The sequence below is a fragment of the Pseudophryne corroboree genome, chromosome 2 (genome assembly GCF_028390025.1).
Source record: "Pseudophryne corroboree isolate aPseCor3 chromosome 2, aPseCor3.hap2, whole genome shotgun sequence".
NCBI classification, from domain to species: domain Eukaryota; kingdom Metazoa; phylum Chordata; class Amphibia; order Anura; family Myobatrachidae; genus Pseudophryne; species Pseudophryne corroboree.
The window spans coordinates 1,052,018,868-1,052,035,012 of record NC_086445.1 but is presented as its reverse complement, the minus strand read 5'-3'; the positions used below and the strand labels follow the sequence as shown (position 1 = coordinate 1,052,035,012).

General features: G+C 51.7%; 1 protein-coding gene across 2 annotated transcripts in view; it reads right to left on the bottom strand.

Moving 5' to 3' along the window:
- Nucleotides 1–8,659: 8,659 nt before the first annotated feature.
- SLC22A15 (solute carrier family 22 member 15) overlaps nucleotides 8,660–16,145 on the bottom strand; it is a 43,196-nt gene continuing 35,710 nt past the window's right edge. For both annotated transcript variants that reach the window (XM_063956897.1, XM_063956898.1), the window contains 3 exons: nucleotides 11,788–11,860; nucleotides 11,428–11,616; nucleotides 8,660–9,237 (listed from right to left, as the gene is read on the bottom strand). In XM_063956897.1, coding sequence (XP_063812967.1) covers nucleotides 9,136–9,237; nucleotides 11,428–11,616; nucleotides 11,788–11,860 — 364 coding nt within the window. In that variant the 3' untranslated portion in view covers nucleotides 8,660–9,135. The remainder of the gene's footprint in view (nucleotides 9,238–11,427; nucleotides 11,617–11,787; nucleotides 11,861–16,145) is intronic.

Sequence of the window (16,145 nt, the reverse complement as noted above, 5' to 3'; positions counted from 1 at the left end):
GTCACAGCTTCCGTCTGTCTGTCTCCCGGTCACAGCTTCCGTCTGTCTGTCTCCCGGTCACAGCTTCCGTCTGTCTGTCTCCCGGTCACAGCTTCCGTCTGTCTGTCTCCCGGTCACAGCTTCCGTCTGTCTGTCTGTCTCCCGGTCACAGCTTCCGTCTGTCTGTCTCCCGGTCACAGTTTCTGTCTGTCTCCCGGTCACAGCTTGTCTGTCTGTCTGTGTGTCTCCCGGTCACAGCTTCCGTCTGTCTCCCGGTCACAGCTTCCGTCTGTCTGTCTCCCGGTCACAGCTTCCGTCTGTCTGTCTGTGTCCCTGTCACAGCTTCCGTCTGTCTGTCTGTGTCCCTGTCACAGCTTCCGTCTGTCTGTCTGTGTCCCTGTCACAGCTTCCGTCTGTCTGTCTGTCTCCCGGTCACAGCTTCCGTCTGTCTGTGTCCCGGTCACAGTTTCCGTCTGTCTGTCTGTCTGTGTCCCGGTCACAGCTTCCGTCTGTCTGTCTCCCGGTCACAGCTTCCGTATGTTTGTCTGTCTCCCGGTCACAGCTTCCGTCTGTCTGTCTCCCGGTCACAGCTTCGGTTTGTCTGTCTGTCTGTCTCCCGGTCACAGCTTCGGTTTGTCTGTCTGTCTGTCTCCCGGTCACAGCTTCCGTCTGTCTGTCTTTCTCCTGGTCACAGCTTCCGTCTGTCTGTCTCCCGGTCACAGCTTCCGTCTGTCTGTCTGTCTCCCGGTCACAGCTTCCGTCTGTCTGTCTCCCGGTCACAGCTTCGGTTTGTCTGTCTCTCTGTCTCCCGGTCACAGCTTCGGTTTGTCTGTCTCCCGGTCACAGCTTCCGTCTGTCTGCCCGTGTCCCGGTCACAGCTTCGGTCTGTCTGTCTCCAGATCACAGCTTCCGTCTGTCTGTCTGTCTCCCGGTAACAGCTTCCGTCTGTCTGTCTGTCTCCCGGTCACAGCTTCCGTCTGTCTGTCTGTCTCCCGGTCACAGCTTCCGTCTGTCTGTCTGTCTCCCGGTCACAGCTTCCGTCTGTCTGTCTGTGTCCCGGTCACAGCTTCCATCTGTCTGTCTGTCTGTGTCCCGGTCACAGCTTCCGTCTGTCTGCCCGTGTCCCGGTCACAGCTTCGGTCTGTCTGTCTCCAGATCACAGCTTCCGTCTGTCTGTCTGTCTCCCGGTAACAGCTTCCGTCTGTCTGTCTGTCTCCCGGTCACAGCTTCCGTCTGTCTGTCTGTCTCCCGGTCACAGCTTCCGTCTGTCTGTCTGTCTGTGTCCCGGTCACAGCTTCCATCTGTCTGTCTCCCGGCCACAGCTTCTGTCTGTCTGTCTCCCGGTCACAGCTTCTGTCTGTCTGTGTGTCTCCCGGTCACAGCTTCCGTCTGTCTGTCTGTCTCCCGGTCACAGCTTCCGTCTGTCTGTCTGTCTCCCGGTCACAGCTTCCGTCTGTCTGTCTCCCGGTCACAGCTTCGGTTTGTCTGTCTGTCTGTCTCCCGGTCACAGCTTCGGTTTGTCTGTCTGTCTGTCTCCCGGTCACAGCTTCGGTCTGTCTGTCTCCCGGTCACAGCTTCGGTCTGTCTGTGTCCCGGTCACAGCTTCGGTCTGTCTGTCTGTGTCCCGGTCACAGCTTCGGTCTGTCTGTCTGTGTCCCGGTCACAGCTTCGGTCTGTGTCCCGGTCACAGCTTCCGCCTGTCTGTCTGTGTCCCGGTCACAGCTTCCGCCTGTCTGTCTGTCTCCCGGTCACAGCTTCCGTCTGTCTGTCTGTCTCCCGGTCACAGCTTCCATCTGTCTGTCTCCCGGTCACAGCTTCCGTCTGTCTGTCTCCCGGTCACAGCTTCCGTCTGTCTGTCTCCCGGTCACAGCTTCCGTCTGTCTGTCTCCCGGTCACAGCTTCCGTCTGTCTGTCTCCCGGTCACAGCTTCCGTCTGTCTGTCTCCTGGTCACAGCTTCCGTCTGTCTGTCTTTCTCCTGGTCACAGCTTCCGTCTGTCTGTGTGTCTCCCGGTCACAGCTTCGGTTTGTCTGTCTCTCTGTCTCCCGGTCACAGCTTCGGTTTGTCTGTCTCCCGGTCACAGCTTCGGTCTATCTGTCTGTGTCCCTGTCACAGCTTCCGTCTGTCTGTCTGTGTCCCTGTCACAGCTTCCGTCTGTCTGTCTGTGTCCCGGTCACAGCTTCTGTCTGTCTGTCTCCCGGTCACAGCTTCCGTCTGTCTGTCTCCCGGTCACAGCTTCCGTCTGTCTGTCTCCCGGTCACAGCTTCCGTCTGTCTGTCTCCCGGTCACAGCTTCCGTCTGTCTGTCTGTCTCCTGGTCACAGCTTCCGTCTGTCTGTCTCCCGGTCACAGCTTCCGTCTGTCTGTCTCCCGGTCACAGCTTCCGTCTGTCTGTCTCCCGGTCACAGCTTCGGTTTGTCTGTCTGTCTGTCTCCCGGTCACAGCTTCTGTTTGTCTGTCTGTCTGTCTCCCGGTCACAGCTTCGGTCTGTCTGTCTGTGTCCCGGTCACAGCTTCGGTCTGTCTGTCTGTGTCCCGGTCACAGCTTCGGTCTGTCTGCCTGTGTCCCGGTCACAGCTTCGGTCTGTCTGTCTCCAGATCACAGCTTCGGTCTGTCTGTCTCCCGGTCACAGCTTCTGTCTGTCTGTCTCCCGGTCACAGATTCAGTTTGTCTGTCTGTCTGTCTCCCGGTCACAGCTTCGGTCTATCTGTCTGTGTCCCGGTCACAGCTTCGGTCTGTCTGTCTGTGTCCCGGTCACAGCTTCGGTCTGTCTGTCTCCAGATCACAGCTTCGGTCTGTCTGTCTCCCGGTCACAGCTTCTGTCTGTCTGTCTCCCGGTCACAGCTTCTGTCTGTCTGTCTCCCGGTCACAGCTTCGGTCTGTCTGTCTCCCGGTCACAGCTTTGGTCTGTCTGTCTCCCGGTCACAGCTTCTGTCTGTCTGTCTCCCGGTCACAGCTTCGGTCTGTCTGTCTCCCGGTCACAGCTTTGGTCTGTCTGTCTCCCGGTCACAGCTTCTGTCTGTCTGTCTCCCGGTCACAGCTTCCGTCTGTCTGTCTCCCGGTCACAGCTTCGGTTTGTCTGTCTGTCTGTCTCCCGGTCACAGCTTCGGTCTGTCTGTGTCCCGGTCACAGCTTCGGTCTGTCTGTCTGTGTCCCGGTCACAGCTTCGGTCTGTCTGCCTGTGTCCCGGTCACAGCTTCGGTCTGTCTGTCTCCAGATCACAGCTTCGGTCTGTCTGTCTCCCGGTCACAGATTCAGTTTGTCTGTCTGTCTGTCTCCCGGTCACAGCTTCTGTCTGTCTGTCTCCCGGTCACAGCTTCGGTCTGTCTGTCTCCCGGTCACAGCTTTGGTCTGTCTGTCTCCCGGTCACAGCTTCTGTCTGTCTGTCTCCCGGTCACAGCTTCGGTCTGTCTGTCTCCCGGTCACAGCTTTGGTCTGTCTGTCTCCCGGTCACAGCTTCTGTCTGTCTGTCTCCCGGTCACAGCTTCCGTCTGTCTGTCTCCCGGTCACAGCTTCGGTTTGTCTGTCTGTCTGTCTCCCGGTCACAGCTTCGGTCTATCTGTCTGTGTCCCGGTCACAGCTTCGGTCTGTCTGTCTGTGTCCCGGTCACAGCTTCGGTCTGTCTGCCTGTGTCCCGGTCACAGCTTCGGTCTGTCTGCCTGTGTCCCGGTCACAGCTTCGGTCTGTCTGTCTCCCGGTCACAGCTTCTGTCTGTCTGTCTCCCGGTCACAGCTTCGGTCTGTCTGTCTCCCGGTCACAGCTTTGGTCTGTCTGTCTCCCGGTCACAGCTTCTGTCTGTCTGTCTCCCGGTCACAGCTTCTGTCTGTCTGTCTCCCGGTCACAGCTTTGGTCTGTCTGTCTCCCGGTCACAGCTTCGGTTATTTCATAGACTGTGCTAGATAAATGGCAGTTGGATGCAGAGTGGTTACTTTGGGCAGCTTACCCAATTTATGCCTCTCCAAGACTTGATACATCTCCCCACAGTGACATGTGTGACCCTATGAAGTTGCCCACACCAGGATGCAGAGGGTACATATTGACGATATAGTAATTTCCTAGCGTCTTAGTCTATATGGCGCAGGAAGCTTGGTGCGACTTAGACAATGCACCCCGGATAATTTGGGGTGGCTGAGAGTTTGTACTTTTCTCACAATCATGGCGGTGTAAATGTCCGTGATATTACATGGCAGGACGTATGGCGCTGTCTCATGCGCTGCTACAGCATCCACTAGTGGTGTACAAAACACACATACCCCGAGCTATTGCCACACGGGCAGTGTCAGCGAGGCAATACGTAGCGTGCTGCAATCTGAGGCTGTGAATGAGGACAGAACGGAGGAAAGTGCGCACACACTTCGCTTTTTGTCCGGTACCGCGCCATCATGTCTGATGGACAGTAAACTGCACATAAAACCAGATTTTTTATTCGACCAGTTTTCTTCTGATAAAACACGATGGAAGATGCACACGCTCCTGAGACATCGCACGGATGGGTCGGGAATGGAAAGAACAGCCAGACGATTGTATCGGTGTGTACCCAGCTACAGACAGATCAGAGATTGTGGGCCTGAGTCAGAGGGGTCGCTGCTGCATCTGCAGCCGGAGTGGCGGGGGTAATAATATGCAAATGCATCAGTAGCTCCAGCCTGAACGTGCCAGCTCTGAGACACCCACATTTAGCGCCCGCTGTAACGCTGCCACTGAGTCTCGGCACTCCCCCATCAGCACTTGCTCCTCCCTATGGTCTCCTTCTGAGCCTCTGAGAACACTCCAGCGACCCTCGCCCACATTACAGGCTCTGGTTCACCACAGGCCACCTCCCAGTCACCGCCCAAGAACGCCCATCACTTTACTGCTCCATTTCTGATCCCATCTGTGCGTACAGCGAGGGTGAATAGCGATTATTTCTGCAAACGCATTGTATTTCAATGCAATCACATTTTGATTGACAGGAAGCCAGCGTTTAGGGGAGGAAACATGGCGTTTTGAGGGTGAGTTTAAAGACGCAGGCGTGGCAATGCATTTTTCGGGCGGGTCTCTGATGACAGTGATGACCACTTCCAGCCTCTTTGCTATGCAGAATTGTGGACGACCTTGCCTGGCGCAGAAGGAAAAACTCTTCGATGTTACGGTATTTGTGTTTGGTTATGCGATCACATCGTGAAGCGTTCGCAATTTCTGCAGTGGACGTTTTTTCATAATTCTGGGTGGCAACTATTTGATCGCATTAACTGCTTTTGAGCAAGACGAGCCATCCAACCTGAACAGGATCCTATATACAGGTGTACGCCGACCTCTTCATCATTGAGTTTGATTTAGCCAAGACCACCCTCACCTGTTTTGGATCTGTATTAAAATATATATTTTTTCGTTAAATGGACAGAAATAGCGTTTGGGACAGTTTTGTTCCTACAGTATTATAACCTCAATAACAGCCATTTCCAGACAATTTTGACCACCTCACAATATTGTTCACCAATATACAGCAAAGGCTGCAGCGAGCTGGCTAAACTAAGCAACCGAGTAGCGGCACAAACCTATGGCAGTTACTTTAAGACTACAGCAAACTGAGGAAACACCGCAGCACAGCAGTGACAGACTTGAGGGCAGTGCAATACACTATACAACCCCATAGACGCCAAGAACATTTTCAATCATCAAGAACTAGGTCAGAGGCCTGAGGACATTACAGGGAAATGGAGTATGTAGTGGAAGGCAGGTAAAGGAGTCGTCAATAATTGTGGCCAATTCTTTTAGGCCTGATCAGATGTCAAAATGTTGTGTCACTCTGATGCATTAAGTGGACTCATCCTCATCACCAGTAGGTCTCTGGGAAAAGGTTTTGTTTTTTTCCAGGCAGCAGCTGCAGCACTAGTGTTGAGTTGCTGCTCCTGCTCTTCTATTAACTGATCCATATCAACTCACAGCGCTATTAACTGTGGCACCTACTGAATGTTAATGTATAACACAGTTCCTAAACCTGACCTGACCACGTGTTTTATTCTTTAGAATATAATGATAATTTTCCTAACACTGACACAGTCACACTGCAGTCCACAGCCCGTGACTGACACTGACAGTCTGACTCAGTCACAGACAGTGCTTCAGCCTACAGCCCTAGCTCACTGGTGATGACAATGAGTGACACAGAAGCCCACAGCCCTTACTCAGAGTCACAGCAGAGCCCACACCCTCTCCCTCCAGCATTCTGTGTAAAATGACGCCTGAACCACGAGGGAGGGGCTTTTATAAAATCTATTACACGTGAGATCCGGGAAGATTATATTTTGCCTGGTTTTCGGATTAGAACCTGGTGGGAAACCCGGAGCCTGGGCTCAGATTCACTCACAATCAGGAAGTTTGGTTTTCTGAAACCTGAACCCACACATCTCTATATATAACCCTGATGTGTCAGTGGGCGGGATATACTAAATGACAGCACCACCCAACGCCACGATGCTGATCACATGTGTATTTACATATGCTATCAGCATTGCGGAGGACAGCTCTTCCGATAAAAGCTGTCCTCTACGATGCGCAGCAGCAGCCTGACTTCCGGGAGTCAGTCTGCACATACGCAGGGGTACGGCCATGTGGCATGCTGGGAGGGATCCGTCCCTCACGCAGTACTGCCGAGAGAAGCCCATAGGCTTCTATGGAGTATCACCAGCAAAAGCTGGCGAACCCCTCCGCGGCGCAGAACCGGCGGCTGGGGCATAGTACATTCCGAAAATGTGGTAAACAGGAGTTTACCGCATTGTCCATTTAGTGCATCCCGCCCAATGTATTAACCTGTACTGTTGGGCTTCCGTGTAGCCCGATCACAAAATAGCGGAAAAGAAAGTGACCATCACCCCAAGATGGCAGACTAGACAGTGACCAACAAAGAGGACGAACTAGAGTGACCATCAACTAAAGATGGCAGACTAGAGAGTGACCAACAACCAAAAAGGACGAACCTGAGTGACCATCAACTAAAGATGGCGGACCAGAGAGTGACCAACAACCAAAGAGGACGAACCTGAGTGACCATCAACTAAAGATGGTGGACCAGAGAGTGACCAACAACCAAAGAGGACGAACCTGAGTGACCATCAACTAAAGATGGCAGACCAGAGAGTGACCAACAACCAAAGAGGACAAACCTGAGTGACCATCAGCTAAAGATGGCAGACCAGAGAGTGACCAACAACCAAAGAGGACGAACCTGAGTGACCATCAGCTAACGATGGTGGACCAAAGAGTGACTATCCCCACAAGATGGCGGACCTGAGAGAGACTATCGCCACAAGATGGAGATCCCAAGAGAGACCATTAGAAAATGGTGGACCTGAGAGTGACCATCAGCAGAAGCTGGAGAACCCAACAGTGACCATCAGAACATGGCAGACCTGAGAGTGAAGGGCATATTTTTACATTTTTCGAACCAAATGACATAGGCCTAAAGCTGCTGCCGCAGACTCAGGATGCCCAATCGCTGCATGTGTGAGCCAATCCCCTGGGCAATCACAATCATTACCTGGTGCACATTCAGCTGATGACGGATCTGCTTTAGCCACTGCTCCCATACTATGGTGCCAATAGGCAGTAGTGCCAACCTGGTGCAGGCTCGTGGCCCCACTGGAGACTGATCTGGGCCCTCAGCCCCTGTATATAGAGCAGGGGGTCAGGGAACTTTTTTACCTTTTACCCCAAAATATATTTAGATACGCCAATATTACCCCTTTGATTTGAAAGGAGGGAAATCACATATTAATATGCATATATACTGGTTATCACTGTTTATATGGTGTGTGTGTGTGTGTGTGTGTGTGTGTGTGTGTGTGTGTGTGTGTGTGTGTGTGTGTGTGTGTGTGTGTGTGTATGTATATATATATATATATATATATATATATATATATATAAAATTTTTAGGCAATTATTTTTTGGCAATGAATGGGTTATTAACACCTTCTCCCCAAAACACCAGAATGACGGTAAGAAAGATGGATGAGGAGGACACACATGACTTTTAGGAGACAGATGGTCATATCCTCAGCTCAGTAATGTCAGTGGAAATTTTCCACTATTATGTGAGCCACTGTCTGATCCTGCGGAACTCCGTCAGCCACAGAACACTTCAAGTTCCGTGTGTGGGTTGGCGGGCCGTGGGCGGGAGGACAGCGCAGGACGGGCGGGTGTGAGGGAGCGCGGTGTGACGGAACACAGCACAGGGCGGCAAGGAGCACAGCGCAGGGTGGGCAGGAGGGAGCGCGGTGTGACGTCAGCATGTCACATTGCGAGCCGGCCGGTGCTGGACGGACCTGTGTCTTGGCAGCGCGACCGTCCATTACACCCAGGAATTTAATTTTTTACCCCATTTGGGGTAATTTACCCCTGTTCCCCGACCACTGATATAGAGGGTAAGTCTAGAAGTGGGATTCAGGTCTCATCCGTAAATACAAGCGCTATCTCCATCATGTTCCGGTGACATTTAGTGGCCAGGCCGGGCAGTAATGTATGACAGGTGGGTGGCTGGGTGGGGTCAGGTAGTGGGAGCACCAGCTCCGATGTTGTGTCGCCCTGTTTCCTCCCCTCCCTGTACGTTATTGGGCTGTTCCACCATCTAGATGTCTGTAGCTTTTATAGGAACCATAAGACCATGCATACACCTGGTAGGAGGAGATGAGACAGGAGGCTCGCTGTATTTCCTGGGCATTTATAAATATATATATACTGAACACTTTATATGAATATATAAAATATAAAGAGCTTTCTATATAAAATTATTTATAAGTCAATATAAGAAGTACTGTGTCCTGACCTATAGCGGCAGAGGTCAGGGAGCCGATGCTCCAGCGAGAACCAAGGCGGCCTCTGGAATAGAGACGGTAGCCCCAGCCTTCCCTTGTGCGTATGGGCGGAGCGTGTAAACCTGAGAAAGCAGCATGAGAGGAAGTAACGTCTCCTCTATATATCGTTCCAGACCCTCCACCAAATTCCTTTCTCCCACGACCAGAATCCCAGCGCTACAGGACCACCAGCCACGAAACATCTGCCCACATCATTCGCCTCCGAGGTTTCCTTCACCTTCTCAGAGTAGATCTGTGTGATCCAGAGCCGGGGGCTGTAGAAGGAACAGCCCATGTTTGATTCCAGTTGTGATATCAGAGCGTAGGTCAGCTGGTCTGTGTCCTGTGATCTTCACGGAACAGATCCTCCTCCTCCTCCTCCTCCTCCTCCTCCTCACTGGAAGCCTCTCCAGGAGTCCTGAGCTCATCCTGAGGAGACAGCGGAAGAATTGAAAAGTTATCAGAGTATCCTAGCAACCCCACATCAGTCAGTCATCAGAGTATCCTAGCAACCCCACATCAGTCAGTCACCAAAGTATCTTAGCAACCCCACATCAGTCAGTAACCAAAGTATCTTAGCAACCCCACATCAGTCAGTCATCAGAGTATCCTAGCAACCCCACATCAGTCAGTCACCAAAGTATCTTAGCAACCCCACATCAGTCAGTCATCAGAGTATCCTAGCAACCCCACATCAGTCAGTCATCCGAGTATCCCAGCAACCCCACATCAGTCAGTCATGCGAGTATCCTAGCAACCCCACATCAGTCAGTCATCCGAGTATCCCAGCAACCCCACATCAGTCAGTCAGTCATGCGAGTATCCTAGCAACCCCACATCAGCCAGTCATCCGAGTACCCTAGCAACCTCACATCAGTCTATCAGAGTACCCTAGCAACCCCACGTCAGTCTTTCATCAGAGTATCCTAGCAACCCCACATCAGTATTTCATCAGAGTGTCCTAGCAACCCCACATCAGTCTTTCATCAGCGTATCCCAGCAACCCCACATTCGTCAGTCAGCCGAGTACCCTAGCAACCCCCCAGTCAGTCATCAGAGTATCCTAGCAACCCCACATCAGTCAGTCATCCGAGTATCCTAGCAATCCCACATCAGTCTTTCATCAGAGTATCCTAGCAACCCCACATCAGCCAGTCATCCGAGTATCCTAGCAACCCCACATCAGTCAGTCATCCGAGTATCCTAGCAACCCCACATCAGTCTTTCATCATAGTATCCTAGCAACCCCACATCAGTCAGATTCCAAAGTATCTTAGCAACCCCACATCAGTCTTTCATCATAGTATCCTAGCAACCCCACATCAGTCAGATTCCAAAGTATCTTAGCAACCCCACATCAGTCAGTCATGCGAGTATCCTAGCAACCCCACATCAGTCAGTCATGCGAGTATCCTAGCAACCCCACATCAGTCAGTCATGCAAGTACCCTAGCAACCCCACATCAGCCAGTCATCCGAGTACCCTAGCAACCCCACATAAGTCTATCAGAGTATCCTAGCAACCCCACATCAGTCAGTAACCAAAGTATCTTAGCAACCCCACATCAGTCAGTCATCAGAGTATCCTTGCAACCCCACATCAGTCAGTCATCCGAGTATCCCAGCAACCCCACATCAGTCAGTCATGCAAGTACCCTAGCAACCCCACATCAGCCAGTCATGCAAGTACCCTAGCAACCCCACATCAGTCTTTCATCAGAGTATCCTAGCAACCCCACATCAGTCTTTCATCAGAGTGTCCTAGCAACCCCACATCAGTCAGATTCCAAAGTATCTTAGCAACCCCACATCAGTCAGTCATCAGAGTATCCTAGCAACCCCACATCAGTCAGTCATCCGAGTATCCCAGCAACCCCACATCAGTCAGTCATGCGAGTATCCTAGCAACCCCACATCAGTCAGTAACCAAAGTATCTTAGCAACCCCACATCAGTCATCAGAGTATCCTAGCAACCCAACATCAGTCAGTCATCCGAGTATCCCAGCAACCCCACATCAGTCAGTCATGCGAGTATCCTAGCAACCCCACATCAGTCAGTCATGCAAGTACCCTAGCAACCCCACATCAGCCAGTCATCAGAGTACCCTAGCAACCCCACATCAGTCTTTCATCAGAGTACCCTAGCAACCCCACGTCAGTCTTTCATCAGTGTCCTAGCAACCCCACATCAGTCTTTCATCAGCGTATCCCAGCAACCCCACATTCGTCAGTCAGCCGAGTACCCTAGCAACCCCCCAGTCAGTCAGTCATCCGAGTATCCTAGCAACCCCACATCAGTCAGTCATCCGAGTATCCTAGCAACCCCACATCAGTCTTTCATCAGAGTATCCTAGCAACCCCACATCAGCCAGTCATCCGAGTATCCTAGCAACCCCACATCAGTCAGTCATCCGAGTATCCTAGCAACCCCACATCAGTCTTTCATCAGAGTACCCTAGCAACCCCACATCAGCCAGTCATCCGAGTATCCTAGCAACCCCACATCAGTCTTTCATCAGAGTATCCTAGCAACCCCACATCAGTCAGACGTCATCACAGGAGTCCTTTCCCATACTAACAGCTACACCAGGCCTCATCCCCAGTGTATGGTTCCATTACCTCTCTGTCTCCAAAGAGCGTCTCCTCCTCCTCCTCCGCTGCAGCCAGGCGCCGGTATGACACCTGCAGGTCCGACAGCGTCTCGGGAAGTGGACAGTTCAAGGTCTCCGGTAAGAGAAGGCTGAGTAACCCGGCGGACAGACCAGAACAGCCAATAACAACGAACGGCAGAGACCTGTGGAAATAGCGCTAAGGGAGACGGAGAGTCACACACCCGGATGAGCATTCTCACCACTGACACATATACACGCACATATATACAGTATATGACAAGGGGCAGATTTCAGACATGATGACGTTATAGTCTCTATATGTCTCCAGGAAGAGCAATGTGCGCACACAGTACCGCAACATACTCACCAGCGCCGGAACAAAAGGGGCGATTATCCCTCCAAAGCGAGAGAACATGGAACAGACCCCCATTCCCAGGCTCCTACAGGCAGAGACGTGTAATAGGTCAGGCTATGTACTAACAGGAGAGATGGGACGCTGCCCCCCACCCTGCAGTCAGGCAGATGTAACATGTGCAGAGACTTAGGTGTGGGAGTCCAAACGGAGATATAAAGTACAGTGTAAGAATAGAGCTGACCGAGATGGGTGGGCTACATGCAAAGCAGACAGTATTTACCCTGCATGCAAACAAAGTATGGTCTGCCCAAGTGTAAAGTCACTGGCTCTATGTTACTTTATTCCCAAATCAGAACCAGGCTCTCTATAAGCACCGCGCACAATTGATATATATCTATACACACACACAATATATATATATATATATATATATATATATACATATATATGTATATATATACACACACACACATACATATACATATTCTATATTTCTCTAACGTCCTAGTGGATGCTGGGGACTCCGTAAGGACCATGGGCACTTTAAGAAAGAATTTAGTTCCTGGTGTGCTCTGGCTCCTCCCTCTATGCCCCTCCTCCAGACCTCAGTTTGAATCTGTGCCCGGACGAGCTGGGTGCTGTTCAGTGAGCTCTCCTGAGCTTGCTATAAGAAAGTATTTTGTTAGGTTTTTTATTTTCAGGGAGCTCTGCTGGCAACAGACTCCCTGCATCGTGGGACAGAGGGGAGAGAAGCAGCCCTACTCTCTGAAGCTAGGTCCTGCTTCTTAGGCTACTGGACACCATTAGCTTCAGAGGGATTGGTACGCAGGATCTCACCCTTGCCGTCCGTCCCAGAGCCGCGCCGCCATCCCCCTCGCAGAGCCGGAAGACAGAAGCCGGTGACAGAAGCAAGAAGACTTTGAAATCGGCGGCAGAAGACTCCGTTCTTCCATGAGGTAGCGCACAGCACTGCAGCTGTGCGCCATTGCTCCCACACTACACCCACACACTCCGGTCACTGTAGGGTGCAGGGCGCAGGGGGGGGGGGGGCGCCCTGGGCAGCAATTAGGACCTCTTGGCAAAAGTGGGCATATATACAGTTGGGCACTGTATATATGCATGAGCCCCCGCCATAATTTTACACAGAAACGCGGGACAGAAACCCGCCGCTGAGGGGGCGGGGCTTCTTCCTCAGCACTCACCAGCGCTATTTTCTCTCCACAGCTCCGCTGAGAGGAAGCTCCCCAGGCTCTCCCCTGCAGATTCACGGTAGAGGAGGGTAAAAAGAGAGGGGGGGGAACATAAATTAGGCGCAAAAACATAATCTACAGCAGCTACTGGGTTAACATTAAGTTACTGTGTGATTCCTGGGTCATATAGCGCTGGGGTGTGTGCTGGCATACTCTCTCTCTGTCTCTCCAAAAGGCCTTATGGGGGAACTGTCTTCAGATGAGCATTCCCTGAGTGTGTGGTGTGTCGGTACGCTTGTGTCGACATGTTTGACGAGGAAGGCTATGTGGAAGCAGAGCGGGAGCAAATGAATGTGGGGTCGCCGCCGACGGCGCCGACACCTGATTGGATGGATATGTGGAAGGTTTTAAATGATAATGTTAATTCCTTACATAAAAGGTTGGATAAAGCTGAAACCTTAGGACAGTCGGGGTCGCAGCCCATGCCTGATCCTATGTCGCAGAGGCCGTCAGGGTCTCAGAAGCACCCACTATCCAAAATTGTTGACACAGATATCGACACGGATTCGGACTCCAGTGTCGATTGCGATGATGCAAAGTTACAGCCTAAATTGGCTAAAGCTATACGTTATATGATTATAGCAATGAAGGATGTGTTGCACATCACAGAGGAAACCCCAGTCCCTGACAAGAGGGTTCATATGTATGGGGAAAAAAGGCAAGAGGTGACCTTTCCCCCTTCACATGAGTTAAATGAGTTATGTGAAAAGGCTTGGGAATCTCCAGATAAAAAACTGCAGATTTCCAAACGGATGCTTATGACGTATCCTTTCCCGCCAACGGACAGGCTACGCTGGGAATCCTCCCCTAGGGTGGACAAAGCTCTAACACGCTTATCCAAGAGGGTAGCCCTGCCGTCACAGGATACGGCCACCCTAAAAGATGTTGCGGATAGAAAGCAAGAGGGTACCCTGAAGTCCATTTACACACATTCAGGTACCTTACTAAGGCCGGCAATTGCGTCGGCCTGGGTGTGTAGTGCTGTAGCAGCATGGACGGATACCTTATCTGAGGAACTTGATACCTTGGACAAGGATACTATATTAATGACCCTGGGGCATATAAAAGACGCTGTCCTATATATGAGAGATGCTCAAAGAGATATTAGCCTTCTGGGCTCTAGAATAAATGCAATGTCGATTTCTGCCAGAAGGGTCCTGTGGACTCGGCAATGGACAGGCGATGCCAACTCAAAAAGGCACATGGAGGTTTTACCTTACAAGGGTGAGGAGTTGTTTGGGGACGGTCTCTCGGAAATGGTCTCCACAGCTACTGCTGGAAAGTCAAATTTTTTGCCATATGTTCCCTCACAACCTAAGAAAGCACCGTATTACCAAATGCAGTCCTTTCGATCACAAAAAAGCAAGAAAGTCCGAGGTGCGTCCTTTCTTGCCAGAGGCAGGGGTAGAGGAAAGAAGCTGCACAACACAGCTAGTTCCCAGGAACAGAAGTCCTCCCCATCTTCTGCTAAATCCACCGCATGACGCTGGGGCTCCACAGGCGGAGCTAGGCCCGGTGAGGGCGCGTCTCCGAAATTTCAGCCACAAGTGGGTTCACTCCCAGGTGGATCCCTGGGCAATAGAGATTGTGTCTCAGGTATACAAGCTGGAATTCGAAGAGATGCCCCCTCACCGATACCTCAAATCGGCCCTGCCAGCTTCCCCCTTAGAGAGGGAAATAGTGTTAGCTGCAATTCACAAATTGTATCTTCAGCAGGTGGTGGTCAAGGTTCCCCTCCTTCAACAAGGAAATGGTTATTATTCGACCATGTTTGTGGTACCGAAACCGGACGGTTCGGTCAGACCCATATTGAATTTAAAATCCCTGAACATATACCTGAAAAGGTTCAAGTTCAAGATGGAATCGCTCAGAGCGGTCATCGCAAGCCTGGAAGGGGGGGATTTTATGGTGTCTCTGGACATAAAGGATGCATACCTTCATGTCCCCATTTATCCACCTCATCAGGCGTACCTCAGATTTGTGGTACAGGATTGTCATTACCAATTCCAGACGTTGCCGTTTGGTAAATATTCTCGGTGCCGTGGAGAGACCAAGGTAATGGCGGAAATGATGGTGCTCCTGCGAAAGCAAGGGGTCACAATTATCCCATACTTGGACGATCTCCTCATAAAGGCGACGTCCAGAGAGCAGTTGCTGATCAGCGTAGCACGCTCTCGGGAAGTGTTACAACACCACGGCTGGATTCTAAATATTCCAAAGTCGCAGTTGATTCCTACGACTCGTCTGCCCTTCCTGGGCATGATTCTGGACACAGACCAGAAGAGGGTTTATCTCCCGATGGAGAAGGCTCAGGAGCTCATGACACTGGTCAGAGACCTCTTAAAACCAAAACAGGTGTCGGTGCATCACTGCACGCGAGTCCTGGGAAAGATGGTGGCATCATACGAGGCAATTCCCTTCGGCAGGTTCCATGCGAGGACCTTTCAATGGGATCTGTTGGACAAGTGGTCCGGATCACATCTACAGATGCATCGGCTGATCACCCTATCCCCCAGGGCCAGGGTGTCTCTCCTGTGGTGGCTGCAGACTGCTCACCTTCTAGAGGGCCGCAGATTCGGCATTCAGGACTGGGTCCTGGTGACCACGAATGCAAGCCTCCGAGGGTGGGGGGCAGTCACACAGGGAAGAAATTTCCAAGGTCTGTGGTCAAGTCAGGAGACTTGCCTTCACATCAATATCCTGGAACTAAGGGCCATATACAACGCCCTAAGTCAAGCGGAGACCCTGCTTCGCGACCAATCGGTGCTGATTCAGTCAGACAACATCACCGCAGTGGCTCATGTAAACCGCCAAGGCGGCACAAGGAGCAGGGTGGCGATGGCGGAAGCCACCAGAATTCTTCGCTGGGCGGAGAATCACGTAAGAGCACTGTCAGCAGTGTTCATTCCGGGAGTGGACAACTGGGAAGCAGACTTCCTCAGCAGGCACGACCTCCACCCGGGAGAGTGGGGACTTCATCAAGAAGTCTTTGCGCAGATTGCAAGTCGGTGGGAACTGCCACAGGTGGACATGATGGCATCCCGCCTCAACAAAAAGCTACAGAGGTATTGCGCCAGGTCAAGAGACCCTCAGGCGATAGCTGTAGACGCACTAGTGACA